The sequence below is a fragment of the Calonectris borealis genome, chromosome 1 (genome assembly GCF_964195595.1).
Source record: "Calonectris borealis chromosome 1, bCalBor7.hap1.2, whole genome shotgun sequence".
In the NCBI taxonomy this organism is placed as follows: Eukaryota; Metazoa; Chordata; class Aves; order Procellariiformes; family Procellariidae; genus Calonectris; species Calonectris borealis.
This window is the reverse complement of record NC_134312.1, coordinates 176,054,886-176,073,832: the sequence shown is the minus strand read 5'-3', so window position 1 is coordinate 176,073,832 and position 18,947 is coordinate 176,054,886. Positions and strand designations below refer to the sequence as shown.

At 35.6% G+C, this 18,947-nt stretch overlaps 1 protein-coding gene across 2 annotated transcripts in view; it reads right to left on the bottom strand.

Moving 5' to 3' along the window:
• DACH1 (dachshund family transcription factor 1) overlaps positions 1–18,947 on the bottom strand; it is a 367,634-nt gene that overhangs the window by 167,460 nt on the left and 181,227 nt on the right. For both annotated transcript variants that reach the window (XM_075139134.1, XM_075139136.1), the window contains exon 3: positions 7,341–7,502. In XM_075139134.1, coding sequence (XP_074995235.1) covers positions 7,341–7,502 — 162 coding nt within the window. The remainder of the gene's footprint in view (positions 1–7,340; positions 7,503–18,947) is intronic.

The window sequence follows — 18,947 nt, the reverse complement described above, 5'->3', positions numbered from 1 at the left end:
ATTCTGGAACAGACACACCAGAGTAAGAAAAGGATGCACTTTTAAATTCTGCTACAAAAGTGAAAGAAGTTTTTTTGGTCTGTGTGCTGTATATGAATGACAACAATAATTATATATTTCTTCAATTTTCTGTATGATTATATGGCAAATATTTTTATGCATAATATAGCATATTTACATGTCTATAGCACAAGAAAGACATACTTTTATGATGATAATTCAAATCACATGTTAGAGATATGTTCATTTGTCACGTATTCCACCACAGACATCATTTTCTAAAATTGAACTAACAATCATAAAGTTTGGTGTTTTCTTTTTAAAATGTAGCTTCTAATTAGTATTTATGAAAGATGATCCTATAGACTATCATAACTACTTAGCAAAATAAGGTGGGTATTAAGCTTACATTTCTTAATATAGCACGTCCACAGTATCGTGTTTAAGTATATTTACTGCCGATAACAAATAACAATGAAACAAAACTGAATAAAAGCTTAACAATTTCATTATTTTCATACAAGGCACTACTAAAAGGGAAAATGGCCATAACAATAAAGCATGTATTTTGGAAAAAAATCACATCGAAGATTAAATTATCCAACTATTTATCCAATTAGGATTATCTTGCATGGAACAGGAAATAAAGTAAATGTGATCAAACAATACAAATAGCCTTTTTTTTTTTTATCTTGCTGACAAGATAGACTTAATCATTTAGATTTTTCCATGAACTTGATACAGTTTCATAACAGACCCAGAGCACAAATGTCACGCAGGAAGCTTTTGCTTCTGCAGTTTTAGAAGCCTGTTCTCTCGGTATGTCTCGCATAGCTAAAATCACTCTTTTCAGAAGTGATATACCTATACAATCAGAACAAACTTGAGAGTATATTTATATCTAAATAGTTTTCTGGGTGAATATCTAAACTTCCCACCTGCTGTTTTCTTTTCCATTTCACTGTCTCTCAGGCACTATTTTGCTATTACTGTATCACTGTTTTGCAAAAGACCTGTTAACTCATTCAAATCTTATTCCAGAAAATATTAATTGCACACACTGAGATTCAGTCATTTAACCTTCTTTACATAACTACAACTCAGTAGTCGTACAGCTAAGCACTTTTAAGGTGCAATTTATCAGACCTACTTTTGCCATTTTCTTAAGGATAAGATGGATCGCACCTACAATTGCCTATTTCTGTCTGTTGAGTCTAAGGTGACTAACTTGGATGCAAATGTCTACACTTGTTGCAATGAATCCCACAGTGAGGATTTCATCTAGATGAGGGACTCATCATTATAACACAACTGACTGTCCAACATGAAATGCTGAATCTTTGCTAATAATTCCCTTAATTTAGTAACTGGTGTTCAGATCATAACATCCGATTCACTGCCTTGTGCAGCAAATTTAACAATCACAATTCAAGGCTAGGGAAGGAGATCCGGAGAAATTATATTCTCAGTTGATAGACTAACATTGTATTTTAGCTAAGAAATTCAAGATTTTTCTTCCCATGCCATCATGAAGACAAGTAAAATTTCAAAACAAAGTTTAGTGACCTGACTATAAACAAATGATCTGTTTCTGGTATTCTGTGCATTCCCAATCACAGTTTTATGAAAGCATTCCATTAGCCTGAAATATGATGTGCTGAACATCGCACATCTGTCCTTAAGGCTGTATGATTATGCCTTTGCTAGCACCTAGACAGCACTTTTTATCCACAGATCTCAAAGAAGTTTACAAAAGTAGATAGATATCACTGACAAGCATTTGTCTTATGTCCCATGATGTCAAAGTTACATGCACAGTCTTGTCGTTAAAAGAAGTGTTATGTATCATACAACAAACACTGAAATACTGCAAATAATCTTTCCAGTCTGAAGTTATTGTTTATCTTATTTTCATTTTTGCAAGTGAATATTTTTAGAAAGGGAGCACATTCATCCACCTAGGAACATACACATTCAGTTTACGTTAAGGAAAAAATACATATTAATAAAAGTACTAAGGTAAAAAAAAAATCAGTGTTTAATCTGTTAAACAATAGAAAAATTCTTATGAACTAGTGATACTGTCATTGAACTGGAGAGAGTTTGAGAACAAGCTTGCTCTGGCTTTTTCACCCTATGATTTGGAATCTGCTCACAGTACTGCCAGCTTAACCAAAAAGGATTAACTCTCATATCCAACTGAGAACACAGATAATTCTCAGTAATTGGTAAAAAATGAAGATGAATGGGGCTGAGAGATAAGGAGCAATTAGCTCATCAGCAGTTACAGCTGTGCACTCAATCCGGATCCATCTCTTGAGTCTCGGCCCCTTTTAAAGAACCCAAGCAGAATAAGCACAGGACACCCCCTCCCAAAAAATTGCCGTACCTGCCCATCATTCCTCTCTCTTCCATTTTATTTCCGTGCTATACAAAGACACCTGTCATAGCATTCTGTGTAAATTACTACCTCTCCCAGGACCTGTATCTACAGCCAATCTTCTTTTTACATTAAAAAAAAAAAAAAGAAAAAAAAAAAAAAAGAAAAGAAAAAAACCCCAAAACCCGGAAACCAAATGACTACTGTAGACACTCTTAAGTTCCCTGTCAATCGTTTCATTATAGCAGCATCATCTGTTTGAAAATATAAGCAATTCCCTCATCTAATTATAGGGAGGATTTGAGGTTCATTAACATTGCCAAGGCAGAGAATCAGATGTGCAACTGCAGAGCTGTGCTCAGTGGCCTGCATTCTCTGTTTCCTTTTATTTGCTTTTTCAAGGTCTCCAAGACTTTTTCCTGAAACCATAAAAGTAATTCTTCCCTTCAAAATAGACACGTGTGTTTAGAAAAAGGAAATGACTGCATTTTGTACTGTTCTATTATTGGGCAAGGTCACTGGAGAAAAATAATTTCACCTAAATCATTTTATCTCTGATTCTGGATGAAAAAAAAAGAATAATAGTATGCAAGCAACCGTTACTTTTGAACAACAGATCACAGGAAACCTTCCGTTTGTCTCATAATTTTAAATATTGCAAGGTAATGCGGATGAATAGGAAACCTAACATGCCAAGAAAACCTCTTAATTTTCAACACATTTTGTGGTTGTTTATGGATTAACGTGCTAGCCAAGTGTAAAATGTTGCCTTGTATTTCCTAACTGTGTTTAGAAACTGAGAACACCAAAGTCTTCATGATTGCTTCACTTCCTTAAAGAAATAATAGATTTTTTTTTTTCTATGAATGTAGTTTAAACAATGACATTTTCTTGGGACATCTGTTTTGAGATCACATTTTGAATAGATATGAACTCATTTCCTACTAAGCAAGTAATTTACTATTGTTGATAGTTGTTTACAAGTTTTATGAGTCAGATTTTAGCAAGTGGCAAAGGTCTTTACAAATCCTTTGAGTATTCCCTAAAGTGCATGCATAGTGTTTTCATTATATAAAATGTTCGGGAAGCAAAAGTATAGGGACTGTTCTTCACTTCCTACCAAGTTTTAGATAGCAAAGCCTAGCTCACAGAAATAGCTTTAAACACATTTATTTTCAAAGGCTTCTATCTTTTGCTGCTGCAGGTTAATGAAGTATGATAGCAGGGCAGTAAGTACTTAAGCAGCAAGGAAATAATTGAGCTGCTCTACCTATCTATAACTTTGGAGTACTAGACGGTAAACATACAACTGATCCTAATATCGTCCTAAGATGTTAATATGACAAAGAGCTGAACCTCTTCAATGAAATTTAAAGTTTGACCTTGTCACTCTCTTTCTTTTAATTCTGCAATTAAATAAAAAAAACCCAACACACAGCACCATCTTTTTTTGTTTGCTGCCATACGGAATTCATTTTTTAAACAAAAAAACAATAATTTATCTATCCTGCATGTTGTATGCAGAATTGCCACTAAAAAGAACCCAGGACATTTTTCCTTCTTATCTGCAATGTAGCTCATATCAGCCAAGCTGTCACAAGACAGTACTTGATATAAACAAGAGATTGCAAAGACATCTCAGTAATCAATATTAGGATGGCTACAGTATGGAAGCCCCAACCACTGCATATCATTTGTCTCAGCATCTATTTCTATGACCAAATGAAGCATTAATTCAAATCATAAATCTATGGTGATTTAAATCTGGGAATGAGCACCTGCCTGCTTTAATGATTTATTTTGTACATTTCAGTAAGCAGGAGATTTGTCCATATGAACTGACAGGTCACCTTCAGATGCCAGTAGCAGACTGTTTATCACCATGCAGACTAGCATCTCATCTTAGCAAGTAAATATTAAACTAAAAGAATCCAATTGATTGTGGATGGGGGAGAAAGGCGTTGCAGCCATATATTTTACTCAGTGTGCTAATGCCTCACTCTGATTCCTCTGTAATTTCTTTTTTTTTTTTCCCTTTTTTCCCCCCCTTCTAAAATGATAATTCTGGCGGGAGGATGCAAGCTCAAGGTTACCATACAAAACTGAGGGATATAAAATAATTACTTATTAGTATCATTGGCTTCCTTTAACTCCCTTCACTCACTAACCTTTTGGCCATTGCTTCAAAGGACCAAGTTAATAAATTTGTGTAGTGCTCTGTATAATTATACAATGTTCATCTACAAAAATGACTTCTGCAATTCACATTAAACATCTGATTAAAACCAAAAAGCAAGATAATTCAGAAGTAAACCGGACAATTCAACTCAAGAGCCCATACTTTATTTATCTTCTTTTACATAGGCATTGGAACAGCCTAAGAACACGGTATGATCAATCCATGCACACTAATATACCATAATGCCTGTTATATATGGGCTAAGATGTATCAGTTAAGCTTTTAGCCTGGTTGATTAGTTTCTTTGTTCTTTTTCAGTTTGGTCAGGCACATAACAATATTTAAAATATAAACCAAAATCAGGTTATTTTCTTTTGTTTTATTCCTTCCTCCTGTTAGCATTCAGTAATGTAATATTTCAAATTGATGCCTAACAAGCCATAATTTAAAACATTAATGGTATATGGACTTGGTAACATTTATTTGAAAAGACATAAATAAACATCTAAAAAAATTGCAGGCGAAATAAAAAAGCACACACCTACTACAAAGCAACACCTTTGAAATACGAGTTCTTGTCAAGATAATACAACATGCTAATTTTCAAAAATGCAACTAATAAATAGAGACTTAACTCTTAATGAACCTAATAATACCCTGGCATAACCGACACTGGGCACTAGATAGGGCTCACTATAAAGGAAACAAATAAATGCAAACTATTTTTGAGAAAACCTCCATAGGAAGAGTATAGCTCAAGCCTGGATGCACAGAGAAGCACACTGTATTTCCAGAACCATTCCTTATGGAATGGAGACAACTGGAATGCTATTCACTCTATTCAGAAGAGCCATTTTTTCCTGAACAAAATGAACTAAATTCTTCATTCAGTTAAATCGGGAAATTAACTGAAGTTAACAAGTAAGTTAAGGGGCTGAGAGGAAATTTTGACAATGACAATAAATAATCCTGCTTCGCTAACTTTGCCCTACTAAAATAGCTAGAATGTATTTTCTTAAACAGGGAAAATGATTAAGCTGTGTAAGAGCAGATTAGTTATCTAAATTATGCCTCAAACAATGATTTCAAAATAGATTTTTTTTCTTTTTACTCAGAGGAAATTCAGATATTCCCTCCATCCACTCTCCTACAAATACTTCACATGGTTTAGATGTTGATTATCCGTTAACTTTTCCATTTCCATAGATGTACAAGTGGTTTGTCACTAGAACTGCCAAGCAGCATAACAGTTCCATAGGCCCATATTTGAACATTTTATTTCACATAATCATTCAGCTAAGTCTGAAATTCATATCTAAACTAGCTTCTAGTTCTAGTACAGACTCTTTATTCTCCCAGTTTGTATTTACATTTTTTACTCTTTCTCATTACTTCACTTTTCTTCCAGTATGTTAGGGGCCACCTGGTCCTTCCACTTCATTTGTACCTTTCTCCTCCTCCCAGATTTCAAAGACACCTGCTCTCTACCCACTCTTGTCTTCTCTCCAAGAGGACAATCTTTCCACTAATATTCTAGCGACTGCACGTGTTGGTATCTGAGTACTAACACAACGAATTTAAGACTATTGTCTTTGCCATCACAGAGGCATTTTTTTAAGCCTTTCTTTAAAAGGAAAACAAAAAATCTGGTTGTCTCGTTCTGCAGTAATGCATACACATTTTTGTTATTTAAAATAGCATGTGCCTAGGTGAACCGGTTCTTTGAACTGCAATTCACATTATTTCTAAATAATAGCCTACCGATGCCTACCGAACTGTAGAGAAATGCTGTTCACAAACACATATTTATTTATGTTAAGGCTAGTACATAACTCTCTAAGACTCATTTCAAATGTATTTAGGAGATGAAAAACTAAAAAATAAACAAAACTAAACAAAAGAGCCAAAATAAAAACAAACAAAAAATCCCTATCTTAAGCCATTTTTTTCCAATATACACCAATCTTGCCTGCAGACTTCTGAACGCACCTCTTTGTCATTGAATTTCTGTTGCTGAGTTAATACTGTCTCAACATGATAAAAGGAGCCAATACAATGAAATGGCATAACAAAACATTTTACAGCAGACACACACAGATGATTAAAGATTTAATCAAAACCAACAAAAAGTTACTCTAGCTTTGAAGTATGCTTTAGCAAAACAAATCGTCCAAACAAATGAATAAAGTATACTGAAACAATTCTTTTTTGAGAAAGAACAAGAGTTGCTGATGGCTGCTTAAGAAATGGAAAAACCTGTTAACTACATTTTAAGAATGTGTTTATTAAAATAAAATATGATAGGAACTGCAGAGCATGGCAATAATTTATTGTGTATGTATGTTTTCCTTTTGTCACAGGGCACATGAAAGTATGAAATATTTTGCTTTCAAGCTTGTGTTCTGAATTACCTAAAGTCGATACCCAGCACACTGAGGAGACATTGTTAAATTTCACTTTGACACCATCATCTGTCACCCCACCTGTACTTTGAAAAATGAACTCTAAGCAATCAAACCACTTTCTTTCATGGAAAATATTAACTGGAGTCTGCAAAAGTAACCTGCAAAGGAAAGAATGTTTTTGGAATAGTAACAGCAACGCCCAACGCTGGTGTAAAGGTCAGATACAAAATAAAACTAAAAACAGTAAGAAAAGGAAAACAAATATGCAACTTTTCACACCAAATCAAGGACTTCAGAAGGAAGTCCAGAAGGATCACCATTTTACTAAAATATCAGAGCATTATGGACATATAACAATGCTGTGTCTGAGACTTACCGACACTTGAATTCAGATCTCCATTTTCAGAGTCTGCTCCATGCTGATTATTATTTGCATGATAGTTGGACATAGCTTCCAATTTAATTTTTTTCACTTTCATTGCTTCTGCTATGGCGGCGTTGGTGGCAGCTGCTGCCGCTGCAGCTGCTGCTGTCAGGCCTGCAAAGAAGTATGAACAAAATTTAATATACATTATTCTATGATTCTTCATTTTGTACTAAGACTGTTACTCTTCCTTTATGCTTGATATGCAATGAACAAAGAACATTGCAGAGTGTTATTCCTCTTGTTTGATTTGAAGTTTGTCAATTTTTTTAAGTGTTTCTCCTCCTATTTAGATAGTTACTTCTATATGTCCACCTAAATCTTAACTTGGTATCCCGTAACCGCAGTCATAACACAATCATAACTAACTGGTGATACAAATACATGCTTTCAGAAATCTAACTTAGCTTTGAAATAGTGTCTTAAGTGTCTGGCTGTGAATAGGTGTACATAACTTTACTTAGGAAAAAAAAAACCCTTTAGATCTCAAATGTTTGCCATGCTAAAGAAAACAGAAAAAAACAGGTCTATAATTTCTATTTAAGAGTAACAGATGAAAGAACTCAGACATTTATTTCTCATTTCACACATAACAGCACGGAGATGCAGGCATTCTAGGAAGCGTTTTTAGAAGAAAGGTTACTAATGCTGAACATTGGTAAAATACTTATTTTGCCTTCCCCAAAACTTGAAGGCATTAAGGCATTTATCAGTGAGAAGAAGAATTATTAAACCCATTTAATCCCAATCCCAAAGCCATCTTCAGGCAATCCAAGTGCTCTTCCTACCAAACCAAATTTCTGCCATCCAGCCATTTACAAGAATGTTCCACAAAATCAAGAAAAGTTCTCTTTTGTCAAAAGCAATTAGAGAAATGGTCCAGCAATGCTTTCAAAACTCAAAATTAGATATATTGTCTTTACTCAACGTCATGAGTTTTTGCCATCTTCCCCGAGGCAGGGTAATTTCTCTGCGGTCCCCAAACAGTGCTGCTACCCACTCAGATCCCTCTGCCCCAGCCTGGGTGGTAGCGGAGAGAAGTCAGTGGCGAACTTCACAAGAGCTGCTTACCCCACACGACTGATCCAGGGGGCAGAGACGGAAATTAAAGAGAATTAAATGTAAGAAAATAAAGGGAAGCCATTAAACCAGGTAAGTTTTATGCAATTATGCAACCTCAGCCCTCAGCCTGTGATGCCACACGAGGAGAACAGACCCTCAGTCATTTTGAATCAAGATTCTTCCCCTGACCGTGGAGAAGGCTTGAAAAAACTCAGTGTAATTAGTTTAAAGGTGCCTGCTTGTCTGATTTTCAGCTACTCTGAGAGGTGTGAAGTGTCTTATGGATCTCAAGAGGAATTAACTGCACAACTTACTATTCTAGTGGGCCCAGGCTGTTGCCCAGCATAGGAAGAGTGCAATTTAGCAGGAAAGACCAAATAAGCAAATAATCCCAGGCTGCTGATGTAAATATTGCTACCACCGTTGCTTCTAAGAGTCTCCGGTTGCCTCCTTTGCCTGCTTAAATGGCAAATGAGTTCACTCTTGCCATGTTTTCAGCTAGCAATGGGGAGAGACAGAAGGCAAAATCCAGCAGGGAGAAGGTAGAAGGTGAATGGACATCAGGCATCTCTGCCATCCGGGGAAAACAATGAGGTGGCACATGAGGTGCCTTTGAATATATTGTGGCTTGACTCAAGGTTGTTTTCCTTTATTTCTTTGCATGACCGCATAAAGATTAGCAAACTGTTCCAGCCTCCCAACCCTCCTCACAGGCTGACTTCTAACACCTCCAAGTGCAATGAGAATTACCAAGTATGTGATAATTACATTCTGCATAGGAGGATCAATATTATTTAGAAAACTGCTATTACAGGTAGAAGATGATGTACCAAAAGCCAAAAATCAAATCAGACAGGGGATAAATACAAGGGTTTAGCTTCTTCTATTATCACAAATTGTGCATGTTTTGATCTTAAGAAGATATTGACAATAACATGGATTGCTTCCAATGATATTTTTACCTTAGAGGAAGGATATGAACTTATACATTATACAAATTCGGTTACAGTCCCTAAATTAGGCCACAGAAAAAGGGATGGTGCACCTCTGAACTTTGGTTTGCATCCTGTGCTCATTAGACAATACAATAACCTATACTTCCTTTTTTTATATACATCACTGACAGGCTAAAACTAGCATCTTTAAAGAACAATCCTTCGGAGGAATATTCAAATACGATACAACTAACGAATACAACAGTAGGCCTCAAACTTTTGACTGTGACTGCACTTCCAGACCAGAAGTTTTTAAGTGCTTCCAAAAATACCGTATTAGACAGGCAGTGGACATTGGGCTTGTGAGCCCACCTGTAAATATTATGTCTTGCTGCGGTAAGGACCCGATCGCAGAACCGCTAAAATACAAACTCTCTTCTGCTACAAAATTTGCAAACCAGTATACTTCAGTGCTTCTCTCCAAAGTAGGCCGTAATACTTCTGTCTAGAGGAAGCCATAATCTTTGGATAGGGACTGGGAAACTAAAATACAGATTGCTTAGTTCTGTAGTACAATTTTAGCAAGATAATGCTTGTGATAATAAATGATAATTTAAAAAAGCAGAAATTAAACTTCTAATTTCATTGCTTCTCTCATACAACCACACAAGTGATTGAAATGATTACTTTGCTATACAGCAATTAATTTAAACTGTACACCTCTGAAATGTGTGTCTTGTATAAGCACCGGTGTAAGTGGGGGGGGAAATGTGAGTAAGGAATAATCCTCAGAATTATCGCTTAATGCTCTTCCTCACAGCAATTCCAGCCTACAGCACAGTTTCTGCTTTACTGTTACTTTTTCCTATCCCTTGACTGTCACGATATAGCAAAGCAAGTGGTAAGGAAGGTCCTGAGCCAGTTACTAGAGCCTCTTGCATTATAATCACTGGCGCACCGTGGTATACTGTGGTATGGTACAAAACAAAACTTTTTTAAAATCGGTTGTTCGAGAAAGCCTTTTGACCTAAACATTATTTAATATCACTTTACTCTTACAACAAGTAGCCAAGGAATTTCTGAGGTGCACACTTTTCTACATTACAGAAATCTTATCTTCAAATATGAGACAACCAGAAGTCACCTATAAAGGCAACTGAGATGAAAGAAATAAGGATCACTCGAACAGCCACTTACATATTTTTTCTTCTTTTCAAATATTTATTTGAACAGTTAAAAAGTATCCAGGCCAAAATATTCAATGGATTAAAGTCAATGGTAGTTGTCATTAATATTCTGAAATTGATAAGTTGTTTATGTCTGGCATTCTTCCTGCTGATTATGCAGTGAGACAGGCAGCTTTATAAATATCTCATCACTCCATCGTCACACAAATTTCATCGACAGTGCTCATGCACAGCTATTAGCAATATGAATCTAACCATTACAAGAGGAAAGAAAATCGAACATGTGGCATTAATACGCAGTCCTGGTTCCTAACCATCTGATAGGCAGATGGTGTAAAGCGGATTCTCCAGCTGAAATGAAGGGGCACATCATTTAAAACCTTGTTTGCATTCTAACTGATATCAGTGCCATATTGATATACATGATACATCGTGGCAGTATTTGAACAATCTAGTTTGTTTCAGTCATAAATGTTTACAGCCTTGTTTTTTATCTTTAGAAGCATGTTCTGAAGAGCGTATTTTTAATTTATGAAACCTATTGTTTACTTCTGTTGAACCAGAAGATTAGCGAAGAGCAGGAATATTAAATTACCACAACCACAGCAGTATAACTAAGATGGATGAATAAAGTATGGTTTTTCAATAAAAGATGTTAGTAAAGGAATTAAAAAATTAGCCTAGACATTTTATGCATTAAATACATTTATTCATTTAAACCTTACAGCTTTTTTCCCATGTGACATACTTAGAACTTTAATGCTTTATAAAGCTATTCATTTAAATCTCTTACTGCGTGCAATTAATCTTGTCCAACAATTTAATTCAAAAAGCAAAACATCAGAAAGTAAAGTTCAATTCAACCATCACACTTCTGAAGTAATCTCCGTATTGCTGACAGTTCCTATAGACTCATCAGCAAAAGTCTGTTCAATGTGTCTTGTAGGAGCCGTATGAATTTGAATTACAGCTCAATTGAAAGCTCTCCAAGCCTTAGTAGGAACTCAGGAACAAGAAGCAGAACACCAAAAGAAAGCGTGAATGATCCTTTCCTACAAAGACCTTCTCTCTTCTGTCACTAGATTACTTTGGCCTGTTGGGTGTGTTTGTAGCTGTTAATTATGTTAATAAAGTTGCAGCCTGCTGCCTCTGCCAAATACAATCATAAGCTTTCTCCTGCCAAGTTCTAGTCTAATTTACACCCGTGCAACTCTACTGAAGTCAGAATTTCGTGGGTGAGAATGAGACCAGAAGTATGCCCAGTATGTGTGGTCTCTAATGCTGAAAAATGAGTGAATGAAACGGAAAACAATGACAAAAAACATAGCATCTTCAGAAAACAATTCTGTTTTAAAAGCAAAATGCCTGAGAGAGCTGTCATATATCATGACAGATTTTCAAAATGTGTACAAATTACTGGTGGGCACTAAATCACATCCAGCATTTCTGCCTTCCAACAAATACTATTCCCTGCCTTGAGAGAGAGCTCTTAAAACTTTCAGGTTTGATGGCACAAGCAGCTTACAACACACCCTATCTGTGAAGGAAAAAAGAAAAGGACCTATGAGTGTAACTTTTTCAGCCTCAAATATGTCTCAAAATACACATTTTTTAATTGTATGCCTAAACTTGGTTCTGCGACAACTTACAAATTTATTTAACTTTTAACTTACTGCACAATAACTATGCCTAATAGTAATTATAATTCTTAATAGTTATTCCAATAAATAATTAATAACTTCCTTAATATAACTATTATGTTCCTTTATATATACCATATATATACATATTTATGGGTACATAAAAAATCCAATAATATATATATATGTGTGTGCATTTTCACAACCTCTTTCTTTAGGACGTTGAGAACATTTTCAAGATACCTTACCCTTGCCATCACAGAACAGGCAGAAAACCAAAATACGACTGTCAGCAGTGTGTTACATTCAATTGCATTTATTTGCTGCAAAGTTCATTCTGAAGAAATTCTTTATTCATTGCATGGGAGGAGGTCCAAATCTCATCTAAATTCTGAAAGAACTCCTTTCATTATTTCAAATTAATGCTTAATCCTTTTTCCTATAGTTTATTTCAGTGGTACTGACTTGAAAATAATTCATGTCTTTTCTTGACTTAATTCCAGATTTCATATTGAGGTTCTTACTTGGGCAAAATTCGTACTAAAATCTGAAAAACTCTGCCTGAGAAAGAAGGGCAGGGTTACCTCCTAGGAGTTGACCCCGATCACTGTAGATTATTGCACTGGTTTCACGGGTTTCAGCAGTTCAGGTACAAGTTTTTGGTAGCTTATTACGCTGCTGCCCAGTTATTTCAAATGAAATAGGATCCTAACCTCAGTCTCTGATCTAATGGGTGTTTTATATAGTGTGATACATAAAACAAGAAGGGGAAAGCAATCTGCAGGAGGACAGAGGTCTGATTACATAGACTGGATTGCAGAAAGGGGAACTTCAGACTACACTGTAATGTTCCGCTAAAATATACTGAGTTTCATTAGTAACATTCTTTATGTATAATGTAGGCCTGGAATCCCACAGTTATCCAGAAGCCTTATTTCTGTTAAGCTGCCTGGATTGATCCAATACAAGAAGATTGGTATACCCTCAAAATTTCATTACCTGTTATTTTGGGATAATCAAGACATTCTTGTCTGGCCCTTCTAGCTGTATTTTCCTGTTCAACTTGCGTGGTTCAGCATAAACTGCTCATCCACATCATTTTTTTAACATCTTTAAGAAGGCTATTATTAAAGGAGTCATGTAAAAAAAGGTGAAATAACTCATTGCACTTTAAATATTGTTAAAGAAGGAATACTTAGAAAAATTCAGCCATGTGATCTGGTTTAGACTGGTGCAACTAAAATGAAATTGCCAGTCTCGTACTGGGAGAAAACCAGTGTATGTGAGGCTCAAACCATCTGTTGTTCATCAGACTAATCAGACCTTTTTCCTGTAACTACTCCTAAATTGCAATATGAATTTTGAGGTCTGGGTATTGCATTTAAAATAAACAAGCAAAAGAGCTAAACTTCCACAGCAATCTTCAAATCTAAAAATCTTTTTACTTACAATGTGTCTCTACAATTAATAACACAGTTGCAGAAATAAAACATTGACCTAGAAAGAAGTAGTGTCCTCTTGATTCGTTTTGTTAAAAGCAGATAAAACTTAATATTAAGACTGTATGTTTTGAATGAGAACTACTGGCAGGTTCAATGATGCTGCAAAAAAATGTGTATATGTAATTATTTTATCACCAGTATTTGCCATTTATGGAACAGATGGACTTACATTCCATGAAGTTATTCTTTATTTTGGATCTATTCCTTTGTACTGAAGAGTAATAAGTGAAATCATAAAGTGCATTTCAAATAACACAACAAATTACCGTTAGAGCTTAACGGGGTTTTGTAATCTGTGAATTTATTATTGGCTTGGTGCAATTGTGACAGAACTAAACAATGTATACTGCAAAACTGCCTGGCTATATTGTACTTTTCAGCAACAGTTTAAATCCCACTGGAATGCATACAGCATCACTACAGTACAATTAAGAGAGAAAACTCTTTCTTAAACAACAGTCATCTTTTCAAAAGCAATAGATTCTCAGTTCTCATTCAGTCTGTTGCATTATTCATTTCATGTGCAACCTCATGCTGGACCATAAATTGTTACTTTATCTAATCAAAGGCGACTTAACTCCACAGAAGGTCAAAGGTTTAATTTTGTGAAGTATTATCTTACGCTATGAGTTTAACGGAAAAATAGAAGAAGAAAAACAGCCAAGAAACTGGTAATAAATGAACCTTTATTGCCTCAGGCATTGGCCTAGTTAATAAACTTTCATTGAAGGTTTCTTTCAACTGTTATGGACAATGAGGTAAAAAAATCTTAAATTACAGCCATGTGTGACTTTTAAAGCAGGCATTCTTTTTTATCTCAACCTCCCCAGCTTAGGAAAAAGACAAAGAGATTGTCTTCAATTTCTTAACCAAAAATGTATGCTTCTAAACAGATGAAAAAGTGCAGATCAAGCCTTTTTAAAAGCAGAGGTCAGCTTTGAACAATATAAAAAAATACTTTTCCTTAAGTGTAGAATCTTGATCCACAATCTCTTTAACCGAATAGCATGCAATTCCAAAAAAAAAAAGAAAGTGGGAAGGGAAAATAGATATACTAACAATATATTATGCTAACAATGATGCTTGGTTCCTAACAGACTTTCTGTTTTACATTTGTATTGCTAGAGTGCAATAATGGCTCTTGCTTAATAGAATGACTTATTATGGGAACAACTTCCCTGCACTTTTTGCAAACAGAAGTTCCTTTCTTCTTTTTGTGTGTATTATCTCATGTTCTCACAACACCATTCTCGCTGTTACGAGAAATTAAAAGGTTTAACACAATGACAGTTACTGGTAGTTATTGGTGTTCCATGAATTTTCTTGATGTAACGTTCTTAGATTTGGCTAACTACAATGTCTTTTATTGACATATTCTTTGAGTCCAGTTTAGAGAAGTGTATTTCATTTTAAGTTACACAGTCAAAAACAATAAGAAAATCAGCAGTACTTAATAAAACCTTAGCCTTTAACTTTAACTAGACGGACACAATTAATTAATTGTAACACTGCTACAATTCAAAAATACTGAAAGGACGTGTTCATGCCTGTAACAGCAGTAATGTAGCTAAATACTCATAATCTTTCAACCAGCAGGAGCTTTTGTGCGTTTTTTTATAAACCTAATCCACAGCTTGACACAGATTCTGGGGTAATGGCACACAGTTCTTTGATTAAACTAATATCTTAACACTGTCGAGGCAGCCTGATGGCCCCGTGGAAATACGTCCCCCTACAACTTCCGAGCTCAGCCTTGCAAACAGAACTGCCAAATTCTTTCCGATAGAGCCACTGTAGTCCAAATGCCTAATCAGGTGTGTGAAGTTTAACCTATTCATGTGTATAAGTATTTGTGGCATCAGAATAAGTTCAGAATAAAATGAGATTTTAGCTGCAGACGACAGCGGTGCAGTTTTAGGTTTGATAGCCTGGTGGGATGGGATGGATGTGCCCACAGAGGGACTTGTTCTCTCCACTGGGTCCACACACTGAAGAAAGAGCCCACCGATATTTACTCAATGTGGGATCAAACCCTTTGTGGCCTTTGTGGCTTTTTGCCCAAAGAAAGCAAGATTAGATTCTTACTTTCGGTGGACAAGAATAGTCAGCTACAGACTTATTTCAGGCTCCTGCCTTCCCCAAGAAATGAAAACAGCATTATTCCTACTCATGAAAAGAGAAGGAAAGGAATGCAGGGCGTTAGCTGCAAACAATTGCCTTCCCTAACTAAGAAGAAATATTGTATTAGCTGCCCATTAGTGTATCTTCAGTAGACTTTTAAAATATAAGCTACTATTTCAAGGTATTTTCAAGAAAGTTTTCATAGGATTATTCATTAACAGCATAAGAATATGCTACGTGTATAAATAAAATTTAAAATATCTTTAAAGAACAATTTTGACTCTGTTGTGTCATATTTAACTTTAAAGCAGATAGGTTCCCACTTCCCAAAACAGAAACCAGAAACCTTTATATTACAATATATACTGACAAGTTCTATAATACTCTACTGTTTGCCTCTCTATATTTGCAATGTGCAAAGCATGTTGCACAAGCATTATAATGACAGAAGTCAATGTAACGCTGGAAAAAATCCCAGAAATCCACTGGTTATTTCAAGGCATATATACCATTGTTTTAACACAGAAAGTTGGGTAAGAGAATTTTCACGTTTCAAAATGTAAAGAATTCACCTGCAAGGGTCAGGAGAGTCCTCTCTCCTCCTCCATACCTCTATTCACTTGAAGTGTTGTAACATCAAGAGCTGCACTGTGGCTTTGGGGCTCTTTTTTTTCTTCTTTTTTTTTTTTCCTTTTCTTTTTCAAGTTTCGTCAGATCCATTATGCATTGCGCTGCGCCAGAGGCAAGGCATGGGGCTAAATGTACTATTACAACACAGTGATAGCAGAGTATTGTACTGCGATGCAGGACTGTGATACTGTACAAAGTAACTGTGATAATGACTTACAGGGAACACCGTGTAGTCCTGCTTCCAGATGAAAAGGCGTTAGCTGCAATTCCTACAGACAGCCCTCTCTCACCTATATGCTCTACTTGTGGCACCGGGTAACAGGACACTAAATTCCGTGGGCAGCAGCCTGAGTGCTGACCAAGGCACTAGACAAATCACACTCTGCTGCCTTCTTATGTTTGAAGGCACCCATACCTCTTTCCAATACAAACCGCGGCACGACAGTGGGATGATGTGCGCTTGTGTCTTGCCCCAGCACTCAAGTCAAATCATTGCCAAATTATCACCCCAAATCAAGGGAGTACTCTCAAGCCCACAGTGTTATCACAGAGTGATATCTCTGAATACTTTCCGTTTGTACCTCAGAATTACCTGGTAGTCAAAAAGCAGACATATGAAGACGGTTAATAATGTTAAAGGGGAAAACATGGTCTTTATAATGCACACATAATTATTGTATGTGGTTTTAATACGAAAACAAACGTGCAGTAACTTTTCTACAGTCCCTACCATATCAATGTAATTGCACTCCATATTATGAAAAACTGCAGCCATTTGTAAATTCAGATTTACATATGTGATCACACATGCTTCCAAAAAGCATAATCTTTGAAGCTGAGAGCTGACTGGTATCACTGTCTACCTTATTATGGACAAATACTCAAAGCTCACCAAATATGGAAGCATAAGGGGGTCCCTAGATTGTCTCTGGCAGAACCCTAAGAAATCCTCATAATATCATGTGTAAATGAGACATTATATGTACACTGCTAACAATACTTTGTAGAAGACAAAATTTTATGTTACCATGCTCCTCTCAAGTTGGTGGCGTCAATCAATAGACAAAATATGCTGATAACAGTATTCCACAGTTTCCCCTTTTTGCAGGGAGAACTAGTTTATAATTTGCAGCAGATAATTTAATTGATCTTTTCTTCAGCCATTAATGAACAGGCTATCAATAGATTAGGATTTTCACATCTTATCTGTTACTGGAAATCACTTTCCTCCACCTTGTCAACATTTGCACAAGACTGGGATGGGAGACATGCATTTTGTAATTTCTCATTCCTTTGGGTTATGACCTTACTTCTTATCATTTCTAAATTCCAAGTTTTAGACTTCTCTGACATTCAGATTGGCAAGATGGACTGTACATTTAGCACAAAGTGAGTAATAAAAATAATTAACAAAAATTTAATTAGTATCATCTAGATAATAACTCACTTTTTTATCCCAACCATGAGTAATCTAACTTCAACCAAATGCAAGATGTCATCTCAATACTTAGCAATGAGAGTATGACACTGCAGATGAAGCACATGGAGAGAACGTCTTTAATTTTTCAAATAAAAATATGCATAGCCTGTTTCTGATAAGTAGTGTATGTGTACTGGTATTTTGGTATTTTCTAGACATTACTAGTCTTCAACGTTATAACTTCTAGACTAAAATTTTCCGTATGAATCATTTGGAAAATGGAACAGGAGCATTGGTATTACTTCATCCTAGAAATCAGAACAACATGCACATTCTAATGATTTAATACTAATGTTGATTTGAAGTCACTTTGGAAGTCATACAGGTAGCTAATAAGATTTCAAGTCTGAATTGTTGACTATAATTTACAGCATTTGTCGCTACACAGCCCAAAGGTGGCCACTTTGTAAAGTGAAGTGAAGAACACATGAGCTCTGAAACATGCCATGTGGACTGCTAACGTACAGAACTCCAAGCTTTTTTGGCGTGCATAAGTTTCAGAGGAAACAAGGGGAAATGACTGGGTTTGTTACAATTCCTTACACTGAATTGTTGAGTTTTTTTTAAAATTGAATACTTAATCACTACTTAAGACACATTAAAACACATGCTCAGTTTTGAAAACACAGGAATTACGGTTTAAAAGGATGCAGACCTATTGTTGAATTTAATTTTGTGATGTACTTACAGCCCATAAAATTAAGGTATTCTTTTATGCCAGTGGTTCAAGAAGTTTATTTGACATTTCCAGCATTCTCTTTGTTTGTTCTGTTCTTTAATTGGATGTATTAGTCACATGTTATATTTCTTTGCCAAGCGTGAAAAAGAATAGTTCCTCCATTTATCAAAACAGATTTTCAATGGCAATAACAGGCCACAAGAGAACTGTGTTTTATCTAAGCTGTATGCTAACCAATGGGTTGTATAAGTGAGGTTTCACATAATAAAGGCAGATGAATCAACATGATTCTGTCCTTCCAGCAACAATATTTAATAAAGATG